The sequence below is a fragment of the Sarcophilus harrisii genome, chromosome 1 (assembly GCF_902635505.1).
Source record: "Sarcophilus harrisii chromosome 1, mSarHar1.11, whole genome shotgun sequence".
NCBI classification, from domain to species: Eukaryota; Metazoa; Chordata; class Mammalia; order Dasyuromorphia; family Dasyuridae; genus Sarcophilus; species Sarcophilus harrisii.
The window spans coordinates 714,852,902-714,878,243 of record NC_045426.1 but is presented as its reverse complement, the minus strand read 5'-3'; the positions used below and the strand labels follow the sequence as shown (position 1 = coordinate 714,878,243).

At 61.6% G+C, this 25,342-nt stretch overlaps 3 protein-coding genes across 5 annotated transcripts; 2 read left to right on the top strand and 1 right to left on the bottom strand.

Annotated features, from left to right (window-relative positions):
• Positions 1 to 261: 261 nt before the first annotated feature.
• Positions 262 to 7,202, top strand: MMP11 (matrix metallopeptidase 11). Its single transcript, XM_031949102.1, has 8 exons — positions 262 to 475; positions 1,933 to 2,138; positions 2,614 to 2,757; positions 3,167 to 3,300; positions 3,495 to 3,775; positions 3,873 to 4,077; positions 5,650 to 5,907; positions 6,192 to 7,202. The coding sequence occupies exons 1-8, from the start codon at positions 362 to 364 to the stop codon at positions 6,335 to 6,337; spliced, it is 1,488 nt and encodes a 495-aa protein (XP_031804962.1). The 5' UTR covers positions 262 to 361; the 3' UTR covers positions 6,338 to 7,202.
• A 3,438-nt stretch (positions 7,203 to 10,640) lies between these two features.
• Positions 10,641 to 17,635, top strand: SMARCB1 (SWI/SNF related, matrix associated, actin dependent regulator of chromatin, subfamily b, member 1). The gene is given in 9 exon segments (XM_031949101.1): positions 10,641 to 10,730; positions 12,662 to 12,809; positions 13,373 to 13,493; positions 13,846 to 13,983; positions 14,161 to 14,288; positions 16,136 to 16,302; positions 16,364 to 16,554; positions 17,124 to 17,255; positions 17,366 to 17,635. Coding segments are annotated over 9 exon segments (1,155 nt in total). The 3' UTR covers positions 17,406 to 17,635.
• An 885-nt stretch (positions 17,636 to 18,520) lies between these two features.
• On the bottom strand, positions 18,521 to 20,536 carry DERL3 (derlin 3). 3 transcript variants are annotated; one of them, XM_031949100.1, is made up of 7 exons: positions 20,356 to 20,533; positions 20,162 to 20,227; positions 20,001 to 20,074; positions 19,761 to 19,854; positions 19,325 to 19,520; positions 18,842 to 18,932; positions 18,521 to 18,761 (listed from the first exon to the last, which is right to left on the bottom strand). In XM_031949100.1, the coding sequence occupies exons 1-7, from the start codon at positions 20,446 to 20,448 to the stop codon at positions 18,671 to 18,673; spliced, it is 705 nt and encodes a 234-aa protein (XP_031804960.1). In that variant the 5' UTR covers positions 20,449 to 20,533; the 3' UTR covers positions 18,521 to 18,670. The 3 variants fall into 3 exon arrangements, with proteins under 3 accessions (XP_031804960.1, XP_031804958.1, XP_031804959.1); XM_031949098.1 differs by having other exon boundaries at positions 20,162 to 20,224; XM_031949099.1 differs by lacking the exon at positions 19,761 to 19,854 and having other exon boundaries at positions 19,325 to 19,527; positions 20,356 to 20,536.
• Positions 20,537 to 25,342: the final 4,806 nt, after the last annotated feature.

Here is a 25,342-nt window from a genome sequence, read left to right as displayed (position 1 = left end):
TGCGGGCCCACCCTTGGGGGGGATGTCTGCTACTGAGCAGGGCTGGAGTAGGGCGCCTTCCAGATGTGGGGGGAGGGCAGAGGCAGGCTGCCCTAGGGCTCCCCCCTCCTTACTCAGAGGGGGGTGGGAAGAGAGGGAGAGAGAACAAAAGGCAGGCTGGGTGCTGGTGGAGGGGGGCAGGGCCGGGCCCTGATCGGGGAGGCGGGGAGGGGGGCAGGGAGGGGAGGCAGGGGGAGGGGAAGGCTCCGGGCCCTCGGCCGGCTGGGGGGAGGGGGGAGGGGCGGGCCGGGCTGAGCCTATAAAGGGCCGCAGTCAGCCGGGCTCCGGGCCCGCCCCGCAGGCCCCTGGCGCCCGCCCCGGGATGGCCCCAGCCCCGGCCCGCAGCCGCCGCCCGCTCCGGCTCTCCGGAGCTCTCATCCTGCTCCCGCTGCTGCTCTCGTACCCGGTCCTGGCCCGGCCAGCCCCGCCGCCGCCCGTGAGTCTGAGGCCGGCCCCGTCCCGCCCCCGCAGCCCCCACCCAGCCGGGGGGGGGGGGGGGAGAGGCTGGGGGGGCGGGAGGTCCTCGCTGTGGGGGGTGGGCAGCCCCGCGGAGCCGCCCTGCGCTGTGACGGGCTGGCAGCCCCGTGCCCTTGTGGATGTCCCGGAGGCCCTGCCCAGGTCTGGCCCGGCCCCCTGCTCCTCCCCCCTCTTCCCCCTCCTCCTTCGGCCCCCTCCGAGTCCTCCCGCTCTGCCCCCCTCCCCCTCCCTCCTCTCCGCTTGCGCCCAGGTGCCCTTGTCCCTCAGCGCCCCTCCCCCTCCGGGGGCTCCTAGGAAGGGGCGGAGGGGAGGAGACGTGGGGCTCCCTTTGCCAGTTCCCCTAGGGGGTCGGCACCCCGCTGGCGCTGCTGCTTCCTCCGCTTCTCGTCGGGCCGGGGCCTCCTCGGCCTCCGTGGCTGACTGAAGAGGCTGCGGGGGAGCCCAGGAGTATCAGCGGGAGGCGGCCAGCGGTGTCTTTCTCACTCAACAATTAGCTCTGGGCCCCCACCCCGGCTTCTTGGAGAGGTTTTGGAAACTGGAGAAAGTCCTTTCCCTTAAAGTATGCAGTTATTCTCTCTGTCTACACACACTCAGACACACTCACATACTCGCACACTCCCACGGACACACTCAGACACACCCACTCTGACACAGACACACTCACATACTCGCACACTCCCACGGACACACTCACATACTCACACACACAAACTCCCAAACACACACACTCTCACACACGCGTGTCTTCTAGGCTTAAGCGAACCATTAAAGATGCTGAGGCTACAATTCGTTAACAATGTAGCGAGCAGTAAAACAAAGAAGGACCCGGTGGCTTACAAAGTTTCCGCTGCGAAAAGGCCCTGGAGGAAACCCCCGGAGCTGCCGCAGCTGCTCCTCCCCCCTTTGGAAAAGTCTCCCAAGACTTTCCGGGCTTCTCTTGCCATCTTGGCCCCGCCTCTTCTCTTTTTCTGTCTGTCTCTGTCTCTCCGTGTCTTTGTCTCGGTCTTTTTGTCTCTGTCTCTCTCTATTCTTTGCTCCATCTTTCTTGTGGTAACGCGCTAGGGCAAGAAGTAGACTTGAAACAAATACATTCTCCCAAGCCCCGCCCTCCGCGCTTTTTGGTGACCCGGCCCACGTCTCAAAATACTTTTTAATGCTAACGCCTGGGGGGGGGGGGGGGGGAAGGGGGAAGGGAGAGGGAACCTGAAAGCCTGGATCGTCCTGGGCGCAGCTCCTCGAAGGCGGGCCCTGATGCGAGTCCCGCCCACAGCAGGAGGTGACCGGTCTGTCCGCTGGAGCAGAAGCCAGGAGAGCTGGGGGGCGGGGCCGCTGCCGGTCGGAACTGGGTATGGGGGGAGGGGGGCAGGACCGCTGAGGCATGGGGGGCACTCTGAGGCTTCTCCGCTCCCCATGCAGGACTCGGCCCTCAGGGAGCATGGACGCCAGCTCGAGGCTGTTCCCGAGGCCGCGGCCTCCGAGCCGGAGGTGCCCCGGCGTGCCGCGGCTCGGGGCCGCCCCCGCTGCGGGGTACCCGACCTGCCCCCCGGACTACGCCTCCAGAACCGGCAAAAACGCTTCGTGCTGTCAGGGGGGCGCTGGGAGAAGGTCCACCTCACCTATAGGTAGGGGGCCGGGTCTCCGCAGGGCCTGGAGCGGGACGGCACGAGGGGGAGGGTGGGGGGCGGGACGGCACGGGGCCCTCGAACCCTTGCACCTGCAGCTCCTTTAGATGAGGCTGTCCGGGGGGAGGCTGACCTCACCTTCCGGTGGGGAGGCGAGGAGGAGAGGGAGGAGAGGGGCCCAGCCCTCGCTGGCTGCCGTGCCAGTCTTCCTGTAAGGCACCGAGGCAGGGCTGGAGGCTGCAGAGCACAGAACCCCAAACCCCAGGCCTGGAGTCCTAAATCCCTGAGTTCAATGGCCCTAGTTAGCCAAGTCCACTAATCTCCACCTACCTCAGTTTCCTCTACCGCAGTAACAGAGCCCATGTGGAGAGGCTGGAATATAGTTGGTACTAAATAAGTGCTCTCTCCCTCCTTCCTCCCCGGTGGGATCTGGGGACTCTGACCCCGGCCCTGCGTCTCCTCCCACGCGATCCAGAATCCTGCGCTTCCCCTGGCAGCTGCTCAAGGAGCAGGTACGGCAGATGATGGCCGAGGCCTTGGGGGTGTGGAGCAGCGTGACCCCACTCACCTTCACCGAGGTGCAGGAGGGCAGGGCCGACATCATGATCGACTTCACCAGGTAGGTGCGGGATGCTGGGCTGGAGGCCCCTGACCCTTCCCCAGCCCTGCCCCTGGCCTTGGCCACTTCCATGCCATTCCAAAGCTCCGATGGGTTGCTGAGCATCCCAAAGTCCTTTTCTGGAAATCGGGAGCAGGACGCCCGGTCCCGCGGGCCGTCAGGGTTCTCGTGGGGCGCCTTGGTTCGGCACAGGGAGGCAAGTCCACGTGGCCGAGTCTGCTCACGGTGACGTGTGGAAGGGGCGGAAGAGGGCACGGCGACTTTCCCGGGCTCTGGAGTCCTGCCCAGGGTCACAGCCCTGAATGAAGTGGTCCTTGCAGGGGGGCTGGGGGCGGAGCTCCCAGTTCGCAGAAATCCGTTCTCTGCCCAAGGTCGGGGTAGCTGAGCCGCTGACCTCTGCCCTCCCCAGGTACCGGCACGGGGACAACCTCCCTTTCGATGGCCCCGGGGGCATATTGGCTCATGCCTTCTTCCCTAAGACCCACCGAGAGGGTGACGTGCATTTTGACTATGATGAGACCTGGACCATTGGGAACAATCTGGGTAGGAAAGTCTTGACCTGGGGAACTGAGGCAGGCCGGGAGAAGGGCGTCCTGATGGAGGGGAGGCCCGGGAAACTGAGGCAGGCTGGATGGTGGGTGGGCCTGGGGGAACTGAGGCAAGGCAGATGGCCGGCGACCCTGTGTGGGGATCCCCTGCTGGGGCTCCGGACCGTGAGCTCCCGTGCCCACCCCCAGGCACAGACTTGCTCCAGGTGGCGGCCCACGAGTTCGGCCACGTGCTGGGCCTCCAGCACTCGACCGAAGCCAAAGCCCTGATGTCCCCCTTCTACACTTTCCGCTACCCTCTGAGCCTGAGCCCGGACGACCGGCGGGGAATCCAGCACCTGTACGGACAGCGGCTCGCGCCCCAGCCCGGTCCGGAGACCCCTCCGGCCCCGGGCCCCGCCGGGCCCCGCTCCCGAGCGCCTCCCACACCCCGGCCGGGCGACACGGACACTAACGAGATCTCCTTGGAGGTGAGTCCGCGGGGCTGCCCGCCAGTGCCCACCCTGCTCCTCTCCTGCCTGCTTCCCGCCCCCAGCCACCTCACTGTGCCCCCCTCCCCCTGTGCAGCCAGACGCCTGCGACACGGACTTCGATGCCGCGGCCACCATCAGGGGGGAGCTCTTCTTCTTCAAGTCAGGCTTTGTCTGGAGGCTGAGAGGGGGCCGGCTCCAGCCCGGCTACCCCGCGCTGGCTTCCCGCCACTGGCAAGGCCTGCCTGCCAGCCTCGACGCTGCCTTTGAGGATCCAGAGGGCAACATCTGGTTTTTCCAAGGTGAGCCGCAGGGCAGTGCCCAGGGGGAGGGGAGCCCCATGGTCAGAAACCTTCCCACGGAAGTTCCCAGGGAGCCACCCATGGGAAAGCTGGGAGAGGGACAGTGAGGAAGAGCCAGGGAGACTGGAGACGGAGAGAGGAGGAAACGCCTGGGGGTCCCAAGGTGGGAGGCACCCAGTGGCAGAGCCTCCACGGACCCTGGAGTCGGGGAAACCTGGAACCAGGTCCTAAGTGGGCCAGCCAGAGCCCCTGACTCCTCACATCCGAGCCTCAGTGGTCTCCAATGGAAAATGGGGCCAACAGGGCCTACCTCCCAGGTTGTGAGGATCAGATGAGGTGATGACTGTAAAAAAGCACAGGGCCAGAGTAAGCACTTAATAAATGCTTGTTCCTCTTTCCCTCCCTCTCTCCTCCATTTCTTCCTCCTTCCCTCCTTCCCTCTTCCTTCTCTTCCTTCTTTCCTCCCTCCCTCCCTCCTTCCTCCATCACTTCTTTCCCCTTCCTCCTTCCTTCCTTCCTCCCTCCCTCCTTTCCCCCTTTTTTCCCATTCTTTCTCCTTCCCTTCTTCCTTCCTTCTTCCATCACTCCTTCCCCCTTCTTTTTTCTTCCTTCCTTCCTTCCTCTTTCCTTTCTCCCTTTTTTTCCATTCTTCCTTCCTTCCCCCCTTTTTTCTGGTTCTCCCTCCCTCCCTCCTTTTCCCCTTTTTTCCCATTCTTTCTCCTTCGCTCCCTCCTTCCCTTCCTCCCTTCTTCCTTCCTTCCTTCCTTCCTCCATCACTCCTTCCCCCTTTTTTCTTCCTTCCTTCCCCCCTTTTCCCCCAGTCTTCCTCCTTCCCTCCCTCCTTCCTCCCTCCCACTCAAGCACATAGTCCCTGCATCCTTTGGGGGTGGGGCCAGGTAGCTCCAGCTGGGAGCCCGCAGAGCAGACGGTCCCTCTTTTGTTGCTTCGGGGCCGGGAAGGTGCTCTCTTTGTCCTCCTCTGGCAGGGAGACCCCTGGTTCCTGCTCCCAGCATCCCTCCCTGTGTCTCCCTTCAAGCTTTCACTCCCCAGGGCCCTTGTCTCCCTTTGGAGACTCTCATTAGCAAAGGGCCCTTTGGCGTGGCATCTGTCCGCCCGTCTGTCATCCCTCAGTTAAGCGCCCACTAGTTCTGGGTTCTGTGCTATGGAGGCCAGGCTGGCGCCCTCCCTCTAGGACTTCCAGTGTACAAATCTTCAGGAAGCTAGGAGTGAACACGGGGAAGGCCTGGGACATCTGAGGGCTTGGGGGGCTCCTTGGAGGAGGCGGGATTGTAGCTAGAATTTCCAGGAGCCTGGGAGGGTGGGATGGATGGAAATGAGAGGCGGTGAGGGGCGAGTCCTGGACCAAAGAGAGTGGGAAGGGGGAGGTCAGGGACAGCCAGAGCGGGCTGTGTCTGGCCCCCAGAAGCCCTCGGCCACCCCCGTTAGGGGCCCTGACACCGGTGGCCCAAAGGCAGCAGCTGGCGTTCCCATGGCCTAGGGCTCAGGGGAGGATGACTCCGGCCACCCAGAGTGAAGGCTCCCAGCAGCCCCCTCACTCCTTTGCCCCGCCAGGCTCTCAGTACTGGGTGTACGCCGGGGAGCAGCGCCTGCTGGGCCCCGCGCCGCTCTCGGACCTGGGGCTGGCGAGCCCTGGCGTCCAGGCGGCGCTGGCCTGGGGGACGGCGAGGAGCAAGATCTACTTCTTCCATGGGGGCAGCTACTGGCGTTTCCGGACCAGCACGCGGCGCGTCGACAGCCCCTCCCCACGGAGGACCACAGACTGGCGGGGCGTCCCCGCCGAGATCAGCGCCGCCTTCCAGGACAGTCACGGTGGGTTTGTCCTGCGGGAGGCGGCCCCGGGCTGGCCAGGGTTCCCCTTCCTCCTCCACCTCCCAGGCATCCCAGGATGAAGGGAAGCCTTCCTGACCAGGCCACCTTCGGATCATCCGTGGGGAACCGGCTCTCCGGCCTCTTTGAGCCTTCCAGGAGGCTGGATGGGGCCAGGTGGTGCAGGCCGAGCGAGGCTGAGCTGGGGGACTACTGGGGGACCCTCCCCCTTGACTACTGCCTCTCCCTCCCCTCCCCCCTGACCGCTGCCCCTCCCTCCCTCCCAGGCTACGCTTACTTCCTCCACGGTGGCCAGTACTGGAAGTTTGACCCGGTGAAGGTGAGAGTCCTGGAGGGCTTCCCACGCTCCATCGGCCAGGACTTTTTTGGCTGCGCCGGACCCGCTCCCCTGGCTTCCAACGCCTTCCTCTGAGCCCTGGCCGCTGCCGCTGGCCTGGGCAGACCCTTTGGGGGCTGGCCTCCCACGGTGAGCCTGAGCAGGCAGCACTATTTATTGGGGGGTGAAGATGAAGGCCCCCGGTGGCCAGGCTGGGCTCAGCAGCGGTGGGGGGGAGGGCCCGGGAGCCCGGGCTCGGAGGCAGAGGTTTGAGGCCATGCTGGTTGTGGCCCTCGCTGTCTGCCCTGCCCGCCATTGTCCGCAGACGACCTTGAAGATTGTCCATCGACCCCCCTAGAGACTCCACCCCCGAGAGCTGCCCCCCCAGACTGGCTTCTGTCCCAGAGGATGTCATGGGGGGGCCACGGGGGGGGAAGGGGGGTTTCCCCTTCTCGAGTCCTTGTGCCTTCGCTCTCCCCTGGGAGCTACTCCTTTCTTCCCTCCATCCCCGGCCTGGCCCCGAAGTCTCCCCTGCAAAGGGCCCGCTCCTCCCGAGCCGGGGATCCCAGTCCAGGTGGGCGGGCTTGTGATCTTGGGGCTGGGACCCTTGCCTAGAGATGCCCCCTGCTGCCCCCGGGCCCTTCTCGGGATGTGGTCTCCGAGAGCTCCAGAAGGGGTCAGGGCCCAGGGTGGCGCCTTGGAGGTTCCTGCCCTTCCTCCTGCCCGCACCCTGCCGGCTTCTGAAGGTCCCCCACCCTCTGGAGGGCCAGCACGCCACTGACTTCAGGGGACCTGACTCTGCCCCCCTCCCCGAGCAGTCGGTGCGTCCAGAGCGGCTAGAGCTGGGAATGGCCCCTCTGCCGGCCGGGCTGCCGGGCTTTGTCCTTCCCCGCGTCCACTCTGTAGCGCACTTTTGTACCAGTGGCCGTCTGTTTGACAATTAAACGCGGCCTGTTTTCTATGGGACTGTCCGGCCTCCTTCTTGGACGTACCCTGGGCTTCCCTTCTGGGCTCTTTGGGGCCCTTCTTGATGCCCCGGGACACAAGGGATTGCCCACAGTTGCCCAATCAGTGCCAGTTCTAGGGGTGGAACTTGAACCCGGCTCCCTTCTGATGTCGGGAAAGGCGGATCAAGTCTCGGACCCTGACTCAGCTGGTGCTGCTGGCCTGGCCCCCAGACGTCTCCGAGCGGGGCCCCCATCTCCAGATGGGCGGCTGCCCCTCCTCCCTCACAGGAGGCCAAAAGGCCTTTCCTCTCCCGTCTGTTGGCCAGACCCTGATAGATGCTGACGAAAGCCTCTGGGTGTCGGACAGAGAACGGAGGCCGAGAGGGGCGGGGCTTGGGCCCCGTCTCAGCCAGTCCTTTGGGGCCCAGAAATGGCCTTTGGACTCGGATGCTTTGGTGCCCGCGGCCCGGCTCAGCCCGGCGGGCGGTGCGGCCTTGCCCAGGCCGGGGGCTGTGACACAAGAGTAGTCTGGTTTTGAAGTCTGCGGGACTGGTTGGCCCCGAGCCCCCAAGGGACAGACAACGTGAAGTCCTCTCCTTGGGTCCGGGAACCAACCTCCCCAGGATGAGGCGGGGGCTGAGGGTTCTTGGTTTCCCACGGCCGTGAGCCCCTGGGGGGCTACGGGTACAGGTACTGAGCAGGAAGCAGATGGTTCCCGCCCTGAGCCTGGTCGTCCAGCCCCAGAATTTGAGCCCACCCCCCTCCCACCCAAACAGCCTCTGACTGCTGAGGGAAGAGCTCCCTAGAGATATTATGGAGGGGCAGGACATGAACTCAGTGGGGAGATGTCTCGGGGAATGAGCACAGGCAGGAGTGAGGTGCTGAAGCATGGGCAGGCTGCTTGTGGAGAGGAGGAGGGAGCTGGGGGGAAGGAGGCAGAGGTACATGGAGCTGCAGAGACCTCAGCGGAGACAAAGAGGAGGAGCTGAAGGGGCGATCAACTGGAGCCATCCGTGGTTCCTCGAGGAGCATTCTCATTAGGGGTGGAGGCAGGAGCTAGAGTTAGGAGTCCAGAGACTGAGAGGAAAGGAGATCAGGGAGGGAGCTGAGAGCTGGTGGAAGATGGACTGCTATCCCTTTACAGAGTCAAGGAACGGGGTCTCTGCAACAGGTAGCTGGGGCTGCTGGGGGGAATCTGGAGCGGTGAATGTGGGATCGTCTGCCCAGAGACGACGCTCGGCCCCAGTGGTGCCCAGCTCTGCATCGAGTCACAAGCGCGTGGCGCTTCTCTGGTGCCGGCCGCTGGGCTTACAAAGCCGGTGCGGGATAAGGCAGCCCCCCAAGGGAGGAGAGCTAGGGGTGGGAGAGGTGGGTGCAGGGGGGAGACCTGAGCCTCTTTGGGAAAGAACCAGTGATGAGAGGTAGGTGGGGGTGAGAAAGAGGGGGAGGCTGGAGGCAGGGGGGAAGGGGGCAAACGGCTGGTGACGATTGGGCGGTGGGAGCGGGGGTGGCAGTGCTTGGCGCCTGGTCCTTTCCAAAGGCCCACTGGGCGTCCGATCCCCAGGGGGGAGTCTGATCCCCCGGGGGGGACCCCGTCGGCCCACCTCCAGCAGCCGGAGCCCAGGCTGGGCAGGACCGGGACCGTGAGCAGACGAGGCTGGGGCCTGGGGAGAGCTGACTGGGAGGGGGTTGCTCCTGGGGCTGGATGGGTGCGGGGAGCCAGAACACCCAACTAGATTCTGAAATCTCTGCGCCCTCCAATGGGACGGGCTGCTTGTATTCTCCACAGATGCAAGCCCAGGGTCCTTCCAATGCGCCGGCCGCCTTCTCTGCCCACTCCTGACCGTGGTGGAGCCAGTCCCTTGGGTTTCCTCCTCTCAAAGGGGGCCAATATCAGCCCCTCCCTCCCGGGGTCGGTGGGACGATGTAAGGGAGGTCTGGCCCAGGTGGGGCGCAGAACCCCTGCAGACTTGGGTGCTCCTGTCGTCCTTCCTGCTCCCCCCATCGCCATCTGCCCTTCTGGGCATTCTCCCTTGCTGGCCTCTCCCAGGCGGCTTCTGTTGGTTCCTCGCCGGGGCCTAGCCTCCCTCTGGGATGATCCCCCAGCCTGCAGCCGCGTCTCCGGCTTGGTCCCCGGAGAAGTGACCGCTGTGTCGGCGCTCTCGGTCACCCCCGGGCCCACATCGCTGTGACTCCCATCCATACTCAGCCAGCGAGCTTCATTCACTCTCAGCAGAGCGTTTTACTGTAATTTTATAGTAAGAACAGTGGTTTATGTTTTAAAGTTAAAGCCTTTTCTTTTTTTGCTGAGGCAGTTGGAGTTAAGTGACTTGCTCAGGGTCACACAGCTAGGAAGTTTAAGTGTCCGAGGTCAGATTTGAACTCGGGTCCTCCTGACTTCAGGGCTAGTGCTTTATCTACAAACCCTTTATTTTCAAAACAGGTGGAAGGATAATTTCCCCCCATTGACCCTTGCGAAAACCTCGAGTTCTGATCCCCCCCTTCCTCCGTTTGTCCTGAGATGGGGCTGAGCGATGAAAAAGCGAGGGGGAGACTCCAGGACAGCGCCCGGGGTAGCTGAGCGCGCTGGCGCTGGGCCAGGGAAGGGGGTCCCCGGGGAGCAGAGGAGGGGCCGCCCCCGAAGCAGGCCAGGAGAGCCTGCCGGGAGCTGGGCGTCCGGCAGCTTGGGGGGGCCCCTGCCGGGGGGACGGGTCAGGGGCACGGGAGAGGGAGAGAGCGCAGGTGGGCCATTTAGATGCGGCGCGCCCGGAGGGCTGTGCTCGGGATCCTGGGGAAAGAGCGGGGCAGGGAAGGAAGGGAGTCTGTGCCGATGTTTAGTGGGCCCTGCGCAGCATGGGCGGGGCCCCTAAGGACCCCACGTGGGGGTCTGGGCGGGGCCAAGCCCCGTAGTTTTGTGCTGACCCGGGAAGGTCGAGGCTGGGGGCGGGGCCAGCGTCCGGGGGCTCAGGCAGAGCTAGGTTGGAGGCGGAGCCAGAGGTGTGCGTGTCAGTGGGTGTGTGTGTGGGGAGCCACGCCCGGTTCTTTTGTCCGAGTCCAGGCGGAGGTTGGGGGCGGGGGCGGGGGGCGGAGCCGGCTCTTTGTCCGCTCCGCGCCCCATGCGGACGCACTCCGCTAGCACGCGCACGGAGAAGCCCGTCGAAATCGTCACGCCCCGGCGCGGCTCGCGCAAACGCAGCACGCTGGCGCGGGTGACGCGCACGGACGCAGCGCGCAGGCGCAAATGACCCGCGGAGAGGCGCGCACGCGCACGCTTCCCCGCCGCCGCTATCCCCGCGTGCGCTTGCGCAGTGAGTGGCGCGGCCTGGCGGGTGTGGGCGGCGGCGGCGGCGGCACGGCTGAGGTGGCAGATCAAACAGGGGAATTAGGAGAGAGAGACGGGCAGCTCTGTGCTGACAGGGCGAAGCCTGGGTCCAGGGACAGACCCCAGCACGATGATGATGATGGCTCTGAGCAGACAGTTTCGGCGGAGAAGCAGGTGAGTTCTGGAGGAGGACGGCGAGTTCTACATGATCGGGTCGGAGGTCGGAGGGTTTGGGGTCCGAAGAGACCACTCGGCAGGGCAGGGGAGAAAGGGGAGCGTGGCGGTGGCGGAGAAGACCCGACAGTCCAGGGGAGACCCCTGGAGGCGGCCTTGGGAGGCGGCAGTCATGCCTGGGCCCGACAGGCCACGCCTTTCCACTGGCAGCAGGGAACTCATTTCGTGCCGGACCATCACCCAGGGAACCGAGGATGACTGCGGCGGGATTCTGGACGCAGACTTTCTCTCGACCCTCGAGACCGACATCGCCCCCGTTTCTGTATCTGACTGTGCCCGTCTCTCTGTGTCTCCGTCTCCACATCCACTTCCATCATTCCTGCCTTTCCCATCTCCCGGCCGCTTCTCCCTTTCCATCTCGGTCTCGGTCTCCTTCATCTCTTTCTCCCTTTCCATCTCTGTCTCCTTAATCTCTGTCTCTCTCTCCCTTTCCTGCTCCATCCTGTCTCCTCCATCTCCGCTCCATCCTTTCTGTCTCCTCCTGTCTCTTTCTCCCTTTCCATCTCTGTCTCCTTAATTTCTGTCTCTCTCTCCCTTTCCTGCTCCATCCTTTCTGTCTCCTCCTGTCTCTTTCTCCCTTTCCATCTCTGTGTAATCTGTCTCTCTCTCCTTTTCATATCCCATCCTCTCTTGTTGTATGCATTATGAAATAAGATAAACAACATTAATAAATAAGCGATGTAACCATAAACCGTCATATGCGTGTAAACCCCGGTTTTCGCGATAATAATATAATAAAACTTAAGCGTAAAAGTCGACGCGTGTAAATAGCGCGATAATGGCAATAAGCAAAGATATGCTGATATGCGGCCGGTTTTCGCGTTAATATGGCCGAGCTTAAGCGGCCGTCGCGACAACACGTGTAAATAAAATTAATAAATCACGCGTCGGCAGGTAATCTGATGTATTAATAAACAATAAAACAAAATTATATAACACTTGATGTCGTGGTTTTTGATGTAATAATAAACCGCCTTCGATAAACGATATGCATCAAGTGCTCAGGCCGTCGGCAGCGTGTCAGAGCGCGTAAACAATAAACGCCGTCATGCGCGATAATAAAGCCGGTTTTTTTAGCGATGTAATGACAAACAGCGTTAATAGCGATGTTTGGTTTGCGTTAACGTTCGGAACCGGTATACGTCGTTTTAGCGATGCTCACGTATAATATCGTTTCCATAGTATCATCCGGTCGGCGGATAATGACAATAAAATGCTCTGTCCTGTTTTTTAATACATCGTTTTCTTTGTGGCGCCATGAACGAACAATATTTTCGTTGTTTCATGATAAACTTAATAAGACAGCCAAGCCGTCGTTTCTTGATGTCCGTCATATAACCGGTTTATATGCTCATCGGCTTCGTCTCTTATTGATTTTCTTACGATATGGCACTTAAAATGCTCCGTTTTCTCCCGTCATGATTTTCTTATTGACATAAATTGTTAAATAATAAAATTTGTTTTAAGGTCTTTTCCTTACGTGCTGATGCTCGTTTTAACGATAACAATATATCCGTTTTCTTGGCATATCCGTCGCTCCGTCGTTTTTTGATGCTCCCGTCTTTCTGTGTCTTGATATATCCGTTTTCTGTCTGTTTTCCTCTTCAAATCTCTTCCTCATGGTCTCCGTCGTTTCCGGCTCCGTCTTCTTCGCCAGTTTTACATTCTGTCCTCGTTTCCTTTCTCTTTCTTTTCATTTTCGTGATATCATCAGGTCTCATTTATCATCGTTTCCGAAAATCTTCATAATTTCCTTCTGTCTCATCTTCCTTCCTCTCATAAGTATTCTCTCATCTGCAATGCCATCTCTTTTTCTTTCTCTGTTTCCATTTCTGTCTCCTCCATCTCCATCTTCATAATTTCTGTCTCTCGGTCTCCATCTCTGTCTCCATCTCTGATTCTCTCTCCTCCCGGCAGGTGGGGAACTACTTGCGCATGTTCCGGGGGTCTCTGTACAAGAGGTACCCCTCCCTGTGGAGGCGCCTTGCCACCGTGGAGGAGAGGAAGAAAATTGTGGCGTCATCACATGGTAAAAAATCCAAACCTAGCGCTAAGGGTGCGTCTTCACAAGGGTTTGTAAGCCTGTTTCCAAACTGCCTCGAGAGAGATGTTAAAGCATTTTAGGGTCCCGGGGCGTCTTCATGGGGGAGTGGGTGATGGGTTGGGGGAAGGGGGCGGGGTGGGGTGCGGAAGCTGGGCCGTGAAGACGCCTTGGTCCTTAAAGTGCTTTCCCGTGTGGCTGTGGGCATGTCGACGTACCCAGTGACTGGATGCAGCCCGCGGCGTGCTTGGGGAGGCTCAGTCCTGCTCCGCGCCAGACTCGGCCATGTCCGTGGCATGCTCCTGATAGCAGGGGGGGGCGTCCTTGTTGCTCGGTGGCGTGTCGTCTGTGAATTAAATTAATCCGATGGTCGTTCTTGAATCGGAGGCCGGGGACGAACCGTCGAGACCGATCCGATTGAACTCACGAGCCGAGCTTGGTGGCTGCTTTTGCAGAGCCCCTGGGCGGGTTTTGGGTCCCAGCCTGCCAGTGTGCACATGTCACCCTCCTGGACAGCCCTCCCGACCTGCAGCCCGAGGCGTCCTCAGGGGTTCAACAGCTTGGAGTGCCTTTCTGGATTGAATGGCACCTCACCCTGGCCACCAGTGTGACCCTGCTGAAAGCCTCTGAGGTCGAGGAGATACTCGACGGCAATGACGAGAAGTACAAGGCCGTGTCCATCAGCACGGAGCCTCCCACCTACCTCAGGTAACGGGGCGGCGAGGGGCCGGGACTCTGGGGGAAACCTGGGGCCTCAAGCCGCACCCTCTGGGCAGGGAGGCGCGAGGCCATCGAAGTGGGCCTTGCCCTTGGCTCCGGCTGACTGTGACTTGGGGGGGGTGGGGCGCCTTCGGTCGGACCCCTTCCTCTGCCTTTCTTTGACTATTCATGGCGATCACCTGGGAGGGGCTCCTGGTGCCCCATCACTCCTGCCCTCTTCTACCTCCAGTAGGGCTCCTGCCCTGGGACCACCCATCCCTACAGGGAAGCCCGCAGACACGCTGCTCTCGGTCTTCCTCCCCCTCCTCCCTCCTTCCTCTCCCCTCTCCTCCTCCTCCAGGGAACAGAAGGCCAAGAGGAACAGCCAGTGGGTGCCCACGTTGCCGAACAGCTCCCACCACCTGGACGCCGTGCCCTGTTCCACCACCATCAACAGGAACCGCATGGGCCGAGATAAGAAGAGGACCTTTCCTCTCTGGTGAGCCTAGGGGCGCCGGGGCCCTAGGGGGCCCAGAGGCGGGCAGAGGGGCCGTGGGCCCTCGCCAAGGGCTGAGTGCCCTGGGGCAGCAGGGGGAGCTGCACCCGCCTGGCCTCCTGCCCTGGGAGAGCCGGGGGGCCGGGCCCTGCTGCTAGAGTCCTTCCTCTTGCTTTTCAGCTTCGATGACCACGACCCTGCGGTGATTCACGAGAACGCATCCCAGCCCGAGGTTCTGGTCCCTATTAGGCTGGACATGGAGATAGACGGGCAGAAGCTGAGGGATGCTTTCACATGGAACATGAACGGTACGGGGGGCCTTGGGCCTGTTGCTGGGGGGAGCAGCCTGGGGAGCCCAGAGCTGTGCTCTCAGGCGCGCGGGTGCCAGCTCCTGGGTTTTGGAGGGTCTTTGTTGTCCCTGCTGCCTCCTTGCCTGTGGCCAAAGCTCAGACCCCCCGGCAGCCTGGTCGGCTCCTTCTTGACACCTTCTCTTACTAAAATGGCCCTCATGTGGACCATCTGGGCCAAGCCAGACTGCTCTGGGAGGGGCAGGTGACCTCAGAAAGCCGGGAGCCTGCACCTGCCGGGGAGCCGCTGGGAGGGCAGGTCAGCGAGGGGGGACAGACACAGCTTGTTGGGCAGGGAATATGGCAGCACTAAGCCCATGGCTTTGAGGAAGGGGAGGCCTTGCCCTCAGGGGGCTGCTGGGCAGATGGCGGCGGGAGATGGGCAGAAACCTGGAGGTTGTTCTGGCGAGCGGGAGCAGGGCCAGCAAGAGACATAGCAGCATGGCACTTTTGGGGTGCGGGCCTGTAAGGGACACCTTCCCCAAGAGCTCTGGTGCCCGGCCGACCAAGTGAGAAGAGGCTGGCCCGCTGAGGGACAGCAGAAGTGCCGCCTTCCATGGCCTGTGTCCTTCCGCCCATCTGTCTGTCATCCAGCCCCATCTGTCCGTCACTCCTTCCACTCATCATCCCCGTGTCTGTCAGTCCATCCCTTCATCTCTCTGTCCACTCTGTTCCTTCCTCTGCCCATCGGTCACCCTCCTCTCAGTCTGTTGTCTGCGATCGTCCGTTGCTGGGGGTACTTGGGAGGAGGCGGCCAGGCCGATAGCGCCCATTAAGGGGCCTGCTTTAGGCTGGGCAGGGTCAGGACAGCAGGCCCTGGGCAGAGGGCACCCTCTGGGGTCCCCCTCAGTCACCATCAGATGGGGAGTCCCTGCCAGCGAAGGACCCGGCAGCTGGGAGGGCGGCTCCGGGCCATGTTCAGACAGGGCCCCCTTCCCCCCAGCCTGGCCCAGATGGCGGTTCTGAGGGCGGAGAGGAAAGGGAACGGGCCAGGAGCGGCCCGAGTCTGAGGTGGTCTTGCTGCCCCTTGTCCACCTCTGCCCTCCTTTCAGCCCGGGAGGGGGAAGGTGCTTAGAGAAGCTCACTGGCCTCTCTCAGTGGGAGGGGAAATGGAGGCAGGTCTAGGCTGGGGCCCAGCTCTCTTGCCAGAGGTCCGGATGCCCGGCCTCGGGCACTCGTGCCCTCCTGAACTGCATCCTGTGGGCACTGATGTGTGATGGGAAAGCCCAGGAGGGGACGGGAAGGGGCGCGCTGGGCCCGGCCTGTGCAGGAGCCCAGATGTGGCAGTGGGGGATGGGATGGGGGCAGGGCTCCCAGGGGGCTGCTGTGGAGGCCTTGGGTCCCTGCACCCAGCATGCATCAGGGCTCTTTGGCGCACTGCCACCCGGTGTTTCTCTTGGTGTGTTCCTTGGTTTTGGGGGGTGGGGCTCAGTCTTTGCCTCATTTTGGATGCCCCCTGGGACCTTGGGCTCCAGCTGAGCCTCCGCACCTGGGGGGGCTCCAGGTCACTCCCCGGGAAAGCCGCCACATCCAGGGAGGCCCCTGCCAGCATTGAGGAGGTCGGTGTGGTGTGGGGGGAGCTTGCCACCCTCTCCTCACGCTGCCCGCTGATGTCCCTGGTTCCCCTGCCCCCCAGTCCCCAGCCTCTGTCTGCAAAAGATCTGCAGGTCTGGGTGAGACTGGTCAGGTCACACGCAGGGTGGGTGGCGGAGGGTTCCGTCAGCTTGGGCCCAGCCCCCAGCGTGCTCCGTGGCGAGCGTCCGGGGCAGGGGCCGGGCACCCACAGCTCCCCTTCCCCCCGATCACAGAGAAGCTGATGACCCCCGAGATGTTCTCAGAGATCCTCTGTGACGACCTCGACCTGAACCCCCTCACCTTCGTCCCCGCCATCGCCTCGGCCATCCGGCAGCAGATTGAGTCCTACCCCACCGACAGCCTCCTGGAGGACCAGTCGGACCAGCGAGTCATCATCAAGGTGGGGGGGCCAGGGGGGGGTGGGGGGGGAGGGGCCGGGCCTGACGCCGCGCTCTGTGCAGCTGAACATCCACGTGGGCAACATCTCCCTGGTGGACCAGTTCGAGTGGGACATGTCGGAGAAGGAGAACTCCCCGGAGAAGTTTGCGCTGAAGCTCTGCTCCGAGCTGGGCCTGGGGGGCGAGTTCGTCACCACCATCGCCTACAGCATCCGTGGCCAGCTCAGCTGGCACCAGAAGACCTACGCCTTCAGGTGGGGACTGGGGGGGGAGGGGGGAGGGCCCTGGGAGGGCCAGGGTCGGGGGGCGTGGGGTCAGAATGGTTTGTGGGCAGAGGCGACGGCCCGGCCCCCCAGGCTCACAGGCCCACACCCTGGGCACTCCTGCCAGTCGTGGGGGAGGGGACAGAATTGGGCTTTGGCATCGAGAGCTTTGTCACAGAGGAGATGAGACAGGCAGAGGATGGGGGGATGGGGCGGCGGGCCAGGGGCCCCATGGCCAGGGTGGCCTCACAGCCCGGGGATCGGGAGCACGGCTTTGGCCTTCAGGGAGAGGCATTTCCAGGGAAGAGGTCTGCCCTCCTCCCGGCCAAAATGGCGGCTTGCTGCCCGCCACGGTCTCACTCAGCCTTCCCCCAACCCCACCTCCTGCTTGGGGGTCCTTTGGGGGAGGGAAGCCTGTGGAGGGCAGAGACCCATCCAGGCAGAGGACTCCAGAGAACTAGGGAGCGGTGGAGAGGGGTCCCGGAGGCCCCGGGCGGGCACCTCAGACCTGGGCCTTGGGGGCAAGACCCGCCCAACTTGGGGTCTGTGCCTTCCCTCAGTGAGAACCCTCTGCCCACCGTGGAGATCGCCATTCGCAACACCGGCGACGCCGACCAGTGGTGCCCCCTCCTGGAAACCCTGACAGACGCCGAGATGGAGAAGAAAATCCGGGACCAGGACAGGAACACCAGGTGCCCTGACCCCGCCTGGACAGAGGGGGGGTGGGGGGCGCTTTCATTCCCCGGCCATCGGGCAAGCTGGAAGGTGGGCACCCGCGCTGACCATCCCTTCTGCTCCCCAGGAGGATGAGGCGCTTGGCCAACACTGCGCCCGCCTGGTAGCCGCCCGCCGGCCCTCACCGTCACGGCTCTGAAGATGGGGCCAGAGGAGGCTGCAGGGAGGGGGCCGTCGCGCTGCCCTGCCCAGCCTGGCCGAGGACGCCGTCCCTGGCCCAGCTTGGGGGAGGTACAGGAAGGCCGTCGGGTCCGCTCCTGTTTGTGTGTATAGGTGCCCCGGGCACGGCTAGGAAGGTTTTTTAAATAAAGAATCTGGGACGTTCACTTCCTTAGCAGAGGCTGGCCTGCCCCAGCTCTCTGGGCATCCAGGGGGAGTGCAGGGTTCAGCACCCGCTGTGCGCCAGGCCTGCGCCAAGGGCTTTGCTGTATGCCAAGGCGGGTGTTGCCACGGGTTTCCTACATCAGTCCCATGTTCTTGGGGGGGCTTTGAGGGGCCTCCCGTGCACTTCCTCGGGGATGGACCTGATCCCCCAAGAGTGAGTGTGGAGGGTCCCGGGTCCCCCTGCCTGCACTCGCACGGCCAGCAAGGGAGTGCTCTAGGACCAGTTGGGGGGTGGCCCATGGGACCAGGGCTGGGATTGTCCTCGGATCCCTGGGAAGCAGGCAGAAACAGCTCAGCCCCCGGGGGAAGTGTGGGGGGGTGATGGGGATGGGGCAGACCACCCCCTGAGGGCAAGGTCTGGCCACTGGCAGTGCCCAATGAGGAGGCTGGTTCAGACTGCTCCCTCCCTTCCTCGGGTTGGAGTTGGGGAGTGAAAAAGCGTTTATTCAGCCTGTGCTGGGGGGCAGCAGAACCAGGGCGGGCGTGAGGGGGCACTTGCCTGTGCCAACTTGTAGATTTGCAGAGGCCCGTGCCCCTTGCCACCTAAAGAAAGAGGTGCTTCCTGCCTCCCCAGCCACCCCCACTGCTCCCTCCAGCATGCAGGTGGGCGGTCTGGCCCCAGGCCACCCCCGGTGTCCTGCCTGGAGGAAGAGGCTCTTCAGGGAGCCCCCTCTGGCTTTGGGCCTTGGGGACCCTTGCTTTCTTTGCTGGGGAGAGGCTGACCCATGACCCCTGCAATGCCAGGGCGGCTCCAAATAAATGGGAGACATGCCCAGCGTTCTGGCCAGCTGCCCGGGGAAGCACCAGGCTCGGGCAAGAAGGCACCGGAGGCCAAGACTTGCATGGATGCTGCCAAGTGTTTATTTCTAGCCGCTGCCCCCTCCCACCACTCTCATTTCCTAGGAGAGGGCCGGGCCCTTCAGAGGGAGGGCCCGGGGCCCGACTAGAGCCCCAGCCCCATCTTTTCCAGGCTGGGAGGAGGAAGCGGTCACTGCTGGTCCCCGGGGCCCCCGGCCGGCCGCTCCTCAGGAAGGGGTCGGTAATTGGGGTCCTCTTCAGGGGTGTCAAAGATCAGCTTCCTGCATGGTTAGGGGACAAGAACCGCTGGTTGGGACTTGGTGGGGGGGATCGGGCCCCGGTCCCAGTTCCCCATACTCACAGGAAGCCTGGGGTGAGCAGGAGCTTCTTGCCCCCTGGTTGGTTGGGAAAGACATCTTCAAGGAAGTAATAGATGTGACCCACAGCGATCCCTGAGCGGGGGAAGAGATCAGGCTCGGGATGGGGTCAGGGCCAAGGACGGCCAGGCACGGGCCCTTGTTCTGGGCAAAACCAAACCTTCAGGGTTCTGAGGCTGGGCCCTCTCTTCTAGGAGCAGGGGGACATTAGAGCCCCCCTCAGAAAAGGACCCCTCCCTCCCCATTGTACCTTGGGACCTTCTCTCCTTGACTATGGCATCCAGGGGTTCCTGCAGGACTGGCACCCCCAGCCCTCTCTTCACCCAGTAGGGGGTCCCTAGAGAGCCAGTATCCTGCCCCTCCCCTGTGGTCCTGCAGAGCCAGTACCTCTCCCTCGTCCCGCGGGGGTCCTGCATCCCTCGCCCCCTCACCAGCGGGGGTCCCCACAGGCCCCCCCCCCCCCTCACCCAGCAGGTCCACCAGGATGGAGTTGCCCAGGAGCAGGGAGAAGGCCATGAGCACCCAGGGCAGGAAGGGCGCCTGGAAGTTGAGCAGGCCGAAGAAGTTCATGCGCAGGGAGGGATTGCGGCGGCTCCACACATACACCAGCATGATGGTGAAGGCCTGGCCCAGGAAGAAGAGGCTGGCCAGGAGCCCGAAGAGCTGCGAGCTCTGGAGTCAAGGAGGGGGCGGCCCGAGGGCTGCCTCAGTGTCCCAGCGCCATGGGGGGGGGAGGGGGGGGGAGGCCAGGCTTCTGCGCTGCCTGCAGGGGGCGCCTCCGGGCCGGGGGCAGCCGGACTGACCACCCGCTCCCGGGGAGGGGGGGGAGGGTGACCTCCCCGCACAGCACCGGCCCCCCTTTGCGGCTCCTCCCCCACTCCCCCAGGAGGGCAGAAAGGATACTGTCATGAGGACTCCGCCGAAGAGGAACATGAAGACGAAGTCGGCCGTGCGGCCGCGGAAGGAGCCCTCCTCCAGCATGCGGCAGTACCTGTAGCTGGCGCGCTATCGGAAACTGGCCGAGGCAGGGGCTGGAGGGGTGGGCGGCTGGAGCCGGCGGCCCCCCTCCCCCAGGCCGGGCCCGGATCTCCCCCAGAACGCGCGCTGGGCGCCCCGCGGGGCTCAGGCGCGGGCCAAGGATACAGGAAGAGCAGGTTGAAGAAGAAGCTGAAGCCCAGGGGCCCGAAGAAGAGGAAGTTGGTGACGAGCCTCCACACCTGCGGAGGAAGAGGAGCCGGGGCTGGGGGCGGGCGCAAGTGCCGCCCCTCGGCCCCCTCTCCCCTTGCCCTGCCCCCGCCGCTCACCTGGAACTTCCTGAAGATGAGGTCGGGGTTGAAGTAAAGCTGGAAGGGGGTGATGAGCTCCAGCTGCTGCGGGGACACGCCAGAGACCCGGCTGGGGAACGGGGCGAGGGCGTGGGGGGCTGGGGCGGGGGGCGCTGCGGTGACTGGAGGGGCGGGGGCGGGGACGTGGGGCCCTCCCCGGGGCGCGCTCTCACCACGGCCGCTGTGGTCAGCACGCAGGCTGCCGTGTAAGCGCGCGTCACCGCCGGCACCTGCCAGAATTCGGCCGCCAGGCCCCGCTGCGCCATCTCTGCCCGGGCGCTGCTGCCGAGGCCGGGGCCGCCGCTGCCGGACTCGCCGCCTCCTGTACCTTTAATGGGGGCTCGCCCCCTCACCCCCCTCCCACCCCATCCCGGCCCCCAGTAAATTGGCCAATCCAGGACGAGAGGGGAAGCACGCCCTGTTCGCGCCCCGGAGGCGAGCGGCCAATGGGTACAAAGGATGTGGAACTCTTCCCGCCCCAAACACAAACGGACCAATGCGAACAGCGGTGCCGCGCCCCTTCCGTGACGCGCTCTTTGGCCAATCCAAAGCCACTCCGCTCAGGATTCCTTCCTCATGAAATGATCGTGGCATCCAATCAGAGGGCGTAATAGGCTAACGGGGTGGGACCCGGGGGGTCGGGGCCAATCAGAGGTCGGGAGATTGGTTTGAGCGAATCCAGTGACTCCAGACGAGTCGAGGACAGGCGGCCCAATCAGCAAGTAGGGCGGGTTCTTGGAAAAATAAACCCATAAGAGCAGAGAGCGTAAAGGGGTCGGGCGACCGGCAGTTGGGAAGACCAATGAAAAGGAGTCGCGTGGAACAGGAGTCTGCGGAGGGCCCCAGGAGGATGGACGTCGTGAGCAATGACCAATGTGAAAGATTCACGTGAGGATGAAAACACGGGGGCGGGCCCAGCCAATGAAGACTCAGACGAGAGACAACTAGAGCGCGGAAGGGGAGTAAAGAGCCCTCCCTCCTCCCGCCCCCGCCAAGGTGCAGCTTCCGGGAGGCGGTAGCCCAGGGTCACGTGGGACTGGCTTCGGCCCCTCCCCCCGCCTGCGCCCCTTTCTGCGGCGCGGGTAAGGCAGCCTGAGGGGCCCGGCGGGAAGGCGGCGGGGCGCGGGGAGCAGCCTGCCGGCCGCTCTTACTTCCGCTTTTCGGGAGAGGCCGCGGCCAGGAGAGGCGGCGGCGGCGGCGGCGGCGGCGGGCGAAGGGGAGTGGCTAGGCTGCCCCGCGCCGCCCCCTCCCTCCCGGCTCTGCGGGCCGGGCCTCCCCGGGAGCTTCCCCGCAGCTGTGCCCGCGGCCGCCCCCCTTAGACTGTGGTCAGAGAGAGGGCCTTGGGAGGCGGGGAGGAGGGAGAAGCCGGCTCGGAGGCGGGGCCCACCCCAGACCGCCCGAGCAGGGCCGGCGTCCCACGCGCGGAGGCTGAGGCGGGGGAAGAAGCGCGCGCTGGGGGCGCGTCAGCCGCTGCAGGAGGGGCCCCCAAGCGCTCGGCGCAGCGTCTGGCCGCGGCTTGGGGCTTGGAACCTTCCCTCGTTAATGGCTCCCTGCCCGACCCCCCGGAGCCTCCTCCGAGGGTGGGATTGTGGGAGGTGTGACTGAATCTCCCCGACTTGTGGGCTCTAATGTGTGAACTCTCAAAGGCGTGAACTTAAGCATTGTCCCTGTCAATTCCAGTGAGTTATCACCTTGTTCCAAGTGCTGGCCCATAACGGGCAGCGATGGGGGAGGAGTGGGTCTGTACCCCCCAAAACTCATGACTTGCGATTCCTGCCCCAGCCCCCGGCCTCTTCTGCCTCCACGGGGGACCACCGAGCATGGGGTCATGGCATGATGCTCTCCGCCTCCCTCCCCAGGACAGCCCCCCGCCTGGCTTCCTTCACCACGCCCTTGTCCAGCCTCTGCCTCCTTCCCCGCCTTCCACCCCCTCCTCTGGGAAGGCGCGTGTGATCGCTGCTTCTTCGAGTTGTCAAACTTGGCTTTCCTGGCAGCTATCCAAAGAAGCGGGCACCCTGTTCACAAATCATGAGCTCATCTCCAATCCCCTGATCCCTCCGAGGCCTCCTTACCTCCTGATTATGCCCAGGGACACCCCTCGGAACATGCTGACCCACCGGCCTCCTCTTCCTCTCTCATCAGTGCCCTCTTACCCTTCCCAGTGTCCCCGAAAACCTCCTGCGGCAGGAGAAAAGGGAGGGCTTTTTCTTCTCCTACCCTCTCAGCTGCAAAGGCTGTGGAGCACCTTTTCCCCCCTCATTGTCTCCTGTCACTCAGGGGAAGAAAAGCCCCCCTCTCCACCCCACACCCTGAGACAAGCCCTTCTCCTCCCCCCTCTCCAGTTGCCTCATTCCTGCTCATGCTCTCATCTTCCATCTCTCCCTCTCTCTCTCCGCTGCCCATAAACAGCTCATGTCTCTTGTCCCTTTCATCTTTGCTAACTCTCAGCCCTTGTGCCAGCTCCTTGCAGTGGGGCCTCCACCCCTGCTCAAGCTTTTTTTTGGCAGTTGGGGTTAAGTGACTTGCTCAGGGTCACACAGCTAGGAAGTGTTGAGTATTTGAGGTCAAATTTGAACTCAAGTCTTCCTGATTTCAGGGCTGGGGCTCTATCTACTGTGCCACTTCGCTGCCCCTCAAGTTCTTAACCCTCCCAACTGGCTTCTGACCTCATTCCACCAAAGCTGCCCTCTCCAAAGTCAACAGGGACCTCTTAGCTGCCCTGTCCAGTGGCTTTCTCTGCTCCTCAGTCTCCCTGACCTCTCTGAGGTCTTTGACACTACTGACCAATTTCATCTGAGGGATATTCTCAGGTTTTCAAGACGCTGGGAAGGGAATAAGCATTTCATGGTGCCTACTGTGTGCCAGGCACTAGGCCACACGGGCTTTGCAAATATCTCATTTGATTCTCCTTTGGTTTGAAGCTTTGATTTTCAATGATTGATACATTCTGCCTGAATTCTTTTTATTTTCATCAAGTTTTATGAAGACTTAAAAAAAAAAATCACCTGGATGCATTTCTTCCTAATTAAGTAAAACAAGTCAACACACTGACCATGGTAGAAAATGTTTGTGCACCTGGCTAATGTGGAACTTTGGTTTGCAAGATTTCATGGATAAAAACTGATGCCGTATTGCTGCCTTAGTGGGTTAGGGTTCAGGTGAAGGGAGACAATTTGGGACTTGAAAATCTCAAAAGTGAATGTCAAAAATAATAGAATAAAAAGAAAAGAAAATCTGCACATCAAAATCCTTCGCTGGCTTATGAGACCACAGCTCTAGGGTTGGAAGGACACCTGGGCCATGTCCTTCAGTGGACAGATGTGGAAACTGAGGCCCAGGGAGGTTAGCTGGACCCTCCCCCCCCCCGCCCCACGCTGCCTCCCAGAAGCCAATAGGTCATGCATATGGGAATGTATACCATCTGTCTGCAGAGACCAGAACAGTCTCTGACCTGGGAATGGCCAGAGCCAAACAGCAGACTCAAGGCAGGTAGATCAAGACCCAGAGCAGCCACAGGATTGATTTCAGAGTGAGGAAAAAGCGCTACCATCCTCACCCGTCTCTGGAGAAGGAGGGCTTGCTACACTGGAGTAAGGCAGTGCTTAGATACGCAAGTGGGCTTCAGTGGGACTTGCCTCTCTTACGGCTTGTGGCTGGCATTTTTTGGCCCAGGACGGGTGTGCTGGGTCCCATTGGAACAGTCATTGTTTTAAGTCATGGGGGTCATGACCATCCTGCAGAGCCCTGTGACAGGAAGAGGAGTCATCAAGTATAGGGACTGTGAGCAGTGATGGATGGCCCTGGGAAAGGAGGGAGCTAAATCTTACCTCAGCGAGCGCGTGGTGCAGGTTCAAGCAGTGCAAGTGGCCCGAGGGTGTGGGGAGTGCCGAAAACTGTAGTTATACCAAGCCCAGGGCACAGCCTGCTGGCTGCCCCTCAGCTCCAGGAAACGGGGCTCTCCAGAGTATTCCGACAGTTCCGTTGGTAAGGGTTCTCTTCAGTACGAACGGGTTCTTGATGAGTCAAGTTGCCCTTGCTGGAAAAAGGCCACTCTACCCTCCAGGACCATCTCTGCCCATGCCAGAGGCTCAGAAGGTACCAGGAGCTTAGTCCTTCCTGCTCTGCAGCTGGTCCTGACCATTCTGACCCGGCAGCCTACTCTTTCAGGAAGGCTCCGCCCTGCTCATTTCAGGCCATTTTCTCACTAGTCAGTTAATTCCTGCATGGCCCCTGTGCCACCCCGATAACTTTGAGGTCCAGATGGGCTTTCTTTGACCATGGCTCTTTCTCACCTTGGTCCTTGAGGGAGGGTATCTCCAGGACAGTGTTTAGCAGGTGAATAATTAATTGGCTTAAGGGTTTTCTTTGCCCACCCGTCCATCCTTCTATTCAGGCTATCCTATGATTGTATGGTTTCTCTGCTGAGTGAATGGAAGTGAGGGGTGAATTTCTGTTGTAAGCCTTCCTAATTCATTCCATTTATAAGCTTTCTCCCCATTATTGAACTACCTTAAAGTTATGAATTAAAAAAAAAAGAATCTAGATATTATATTACAAAAAAGTATTAAGGAAAATTGCCCTGGAACACTAAAACAAGAGGGAAAAATAAAAGTTAAAAAGCCACTGATCATCACCTGAAAGAAATCCCAAGATGAAAATTTATGGAAGTATTATAGCCAAGTTTCGAAGTTTCCAGGCTAAGGAAAAAATACTATAAGCAACAAGAAAGAAAACAAATAATCAGGATATTACAAGATCTAGAAGCTTCTACATTAAAAGACCCTTGGAACACTGCATTTTAAAGAGCAAAGGAGATGGGCTTGCAACCAAGAATAATTTACCTAGCAAAGCTGAGGATAATCCTGAATGGAAAAAAAGTGTGTGTGTGTGTGGTGGGGGGACACATTTAATGAATTGAAAGACTTTCAGGTATTCCTGAGAAAAAGACAACTTAATGGACAATCAGACATATGAAATCAAGGGGAAACGTAAAGCAAACATTCAATACCAATTATAAGAGGGCAGGGGAAGAAACCTTTCCCACAATTCTTACATCTATGAGGTTTTGCCCCACTCTGAATTCTCTGATGACAAATTAAGTTTGTTCTTTGGCCAAAGGCCTTTCTATATTCATTACATATGGAATCCGGTATGAATTGT

Bases quoted from the DNA above. Each gene is read 5' to 3' on its own strand.
- MMP11 (XM_031949102.1), top strand. From the start codon at position 362: ATGGCCCCAGCCCCGGCCCGCAGCCGCCGCCCGCTCCGGCTCTCCGGA. The intron at 476-1,932 runs GTGAGTCTGAGG...CTCCCCATGCAG, and splicing joins GGCCAGCCCCGCCGCCGCCC to GACTCGGCCCTCAGGGAGCA. The intron at 3,776-3,872 runs GTGAGTCCGCGG...CCCCCTGTGCAG, and splicing joins CTAACGAGATCTCCTTGGAG to CCAGACGCCTGCGACACGGA.
- DERL3 (XM_031949100.1), bottom strand. From the start codon at position 20,448: ATGGCGCAGCGGGGCCTGGCGGCCGAATTCTGGCAGGTGCCGGCGGTG. The intron at 20,228-20,355 runs GTGAGAGCGCGC...GTGTCCCCGCAG, and splicing joins TGCTGACCACAGCGGCCGTG to CAGCTGGAGCTCATCACCCC. The intron at 19,521-19,760 runs GTATCCTTTCTG...CAGAGCTCGCAG, and splicing joins TCGGCGGAGTCCTCATGACA to CTCTTCGGGCTCCTGGCCAG.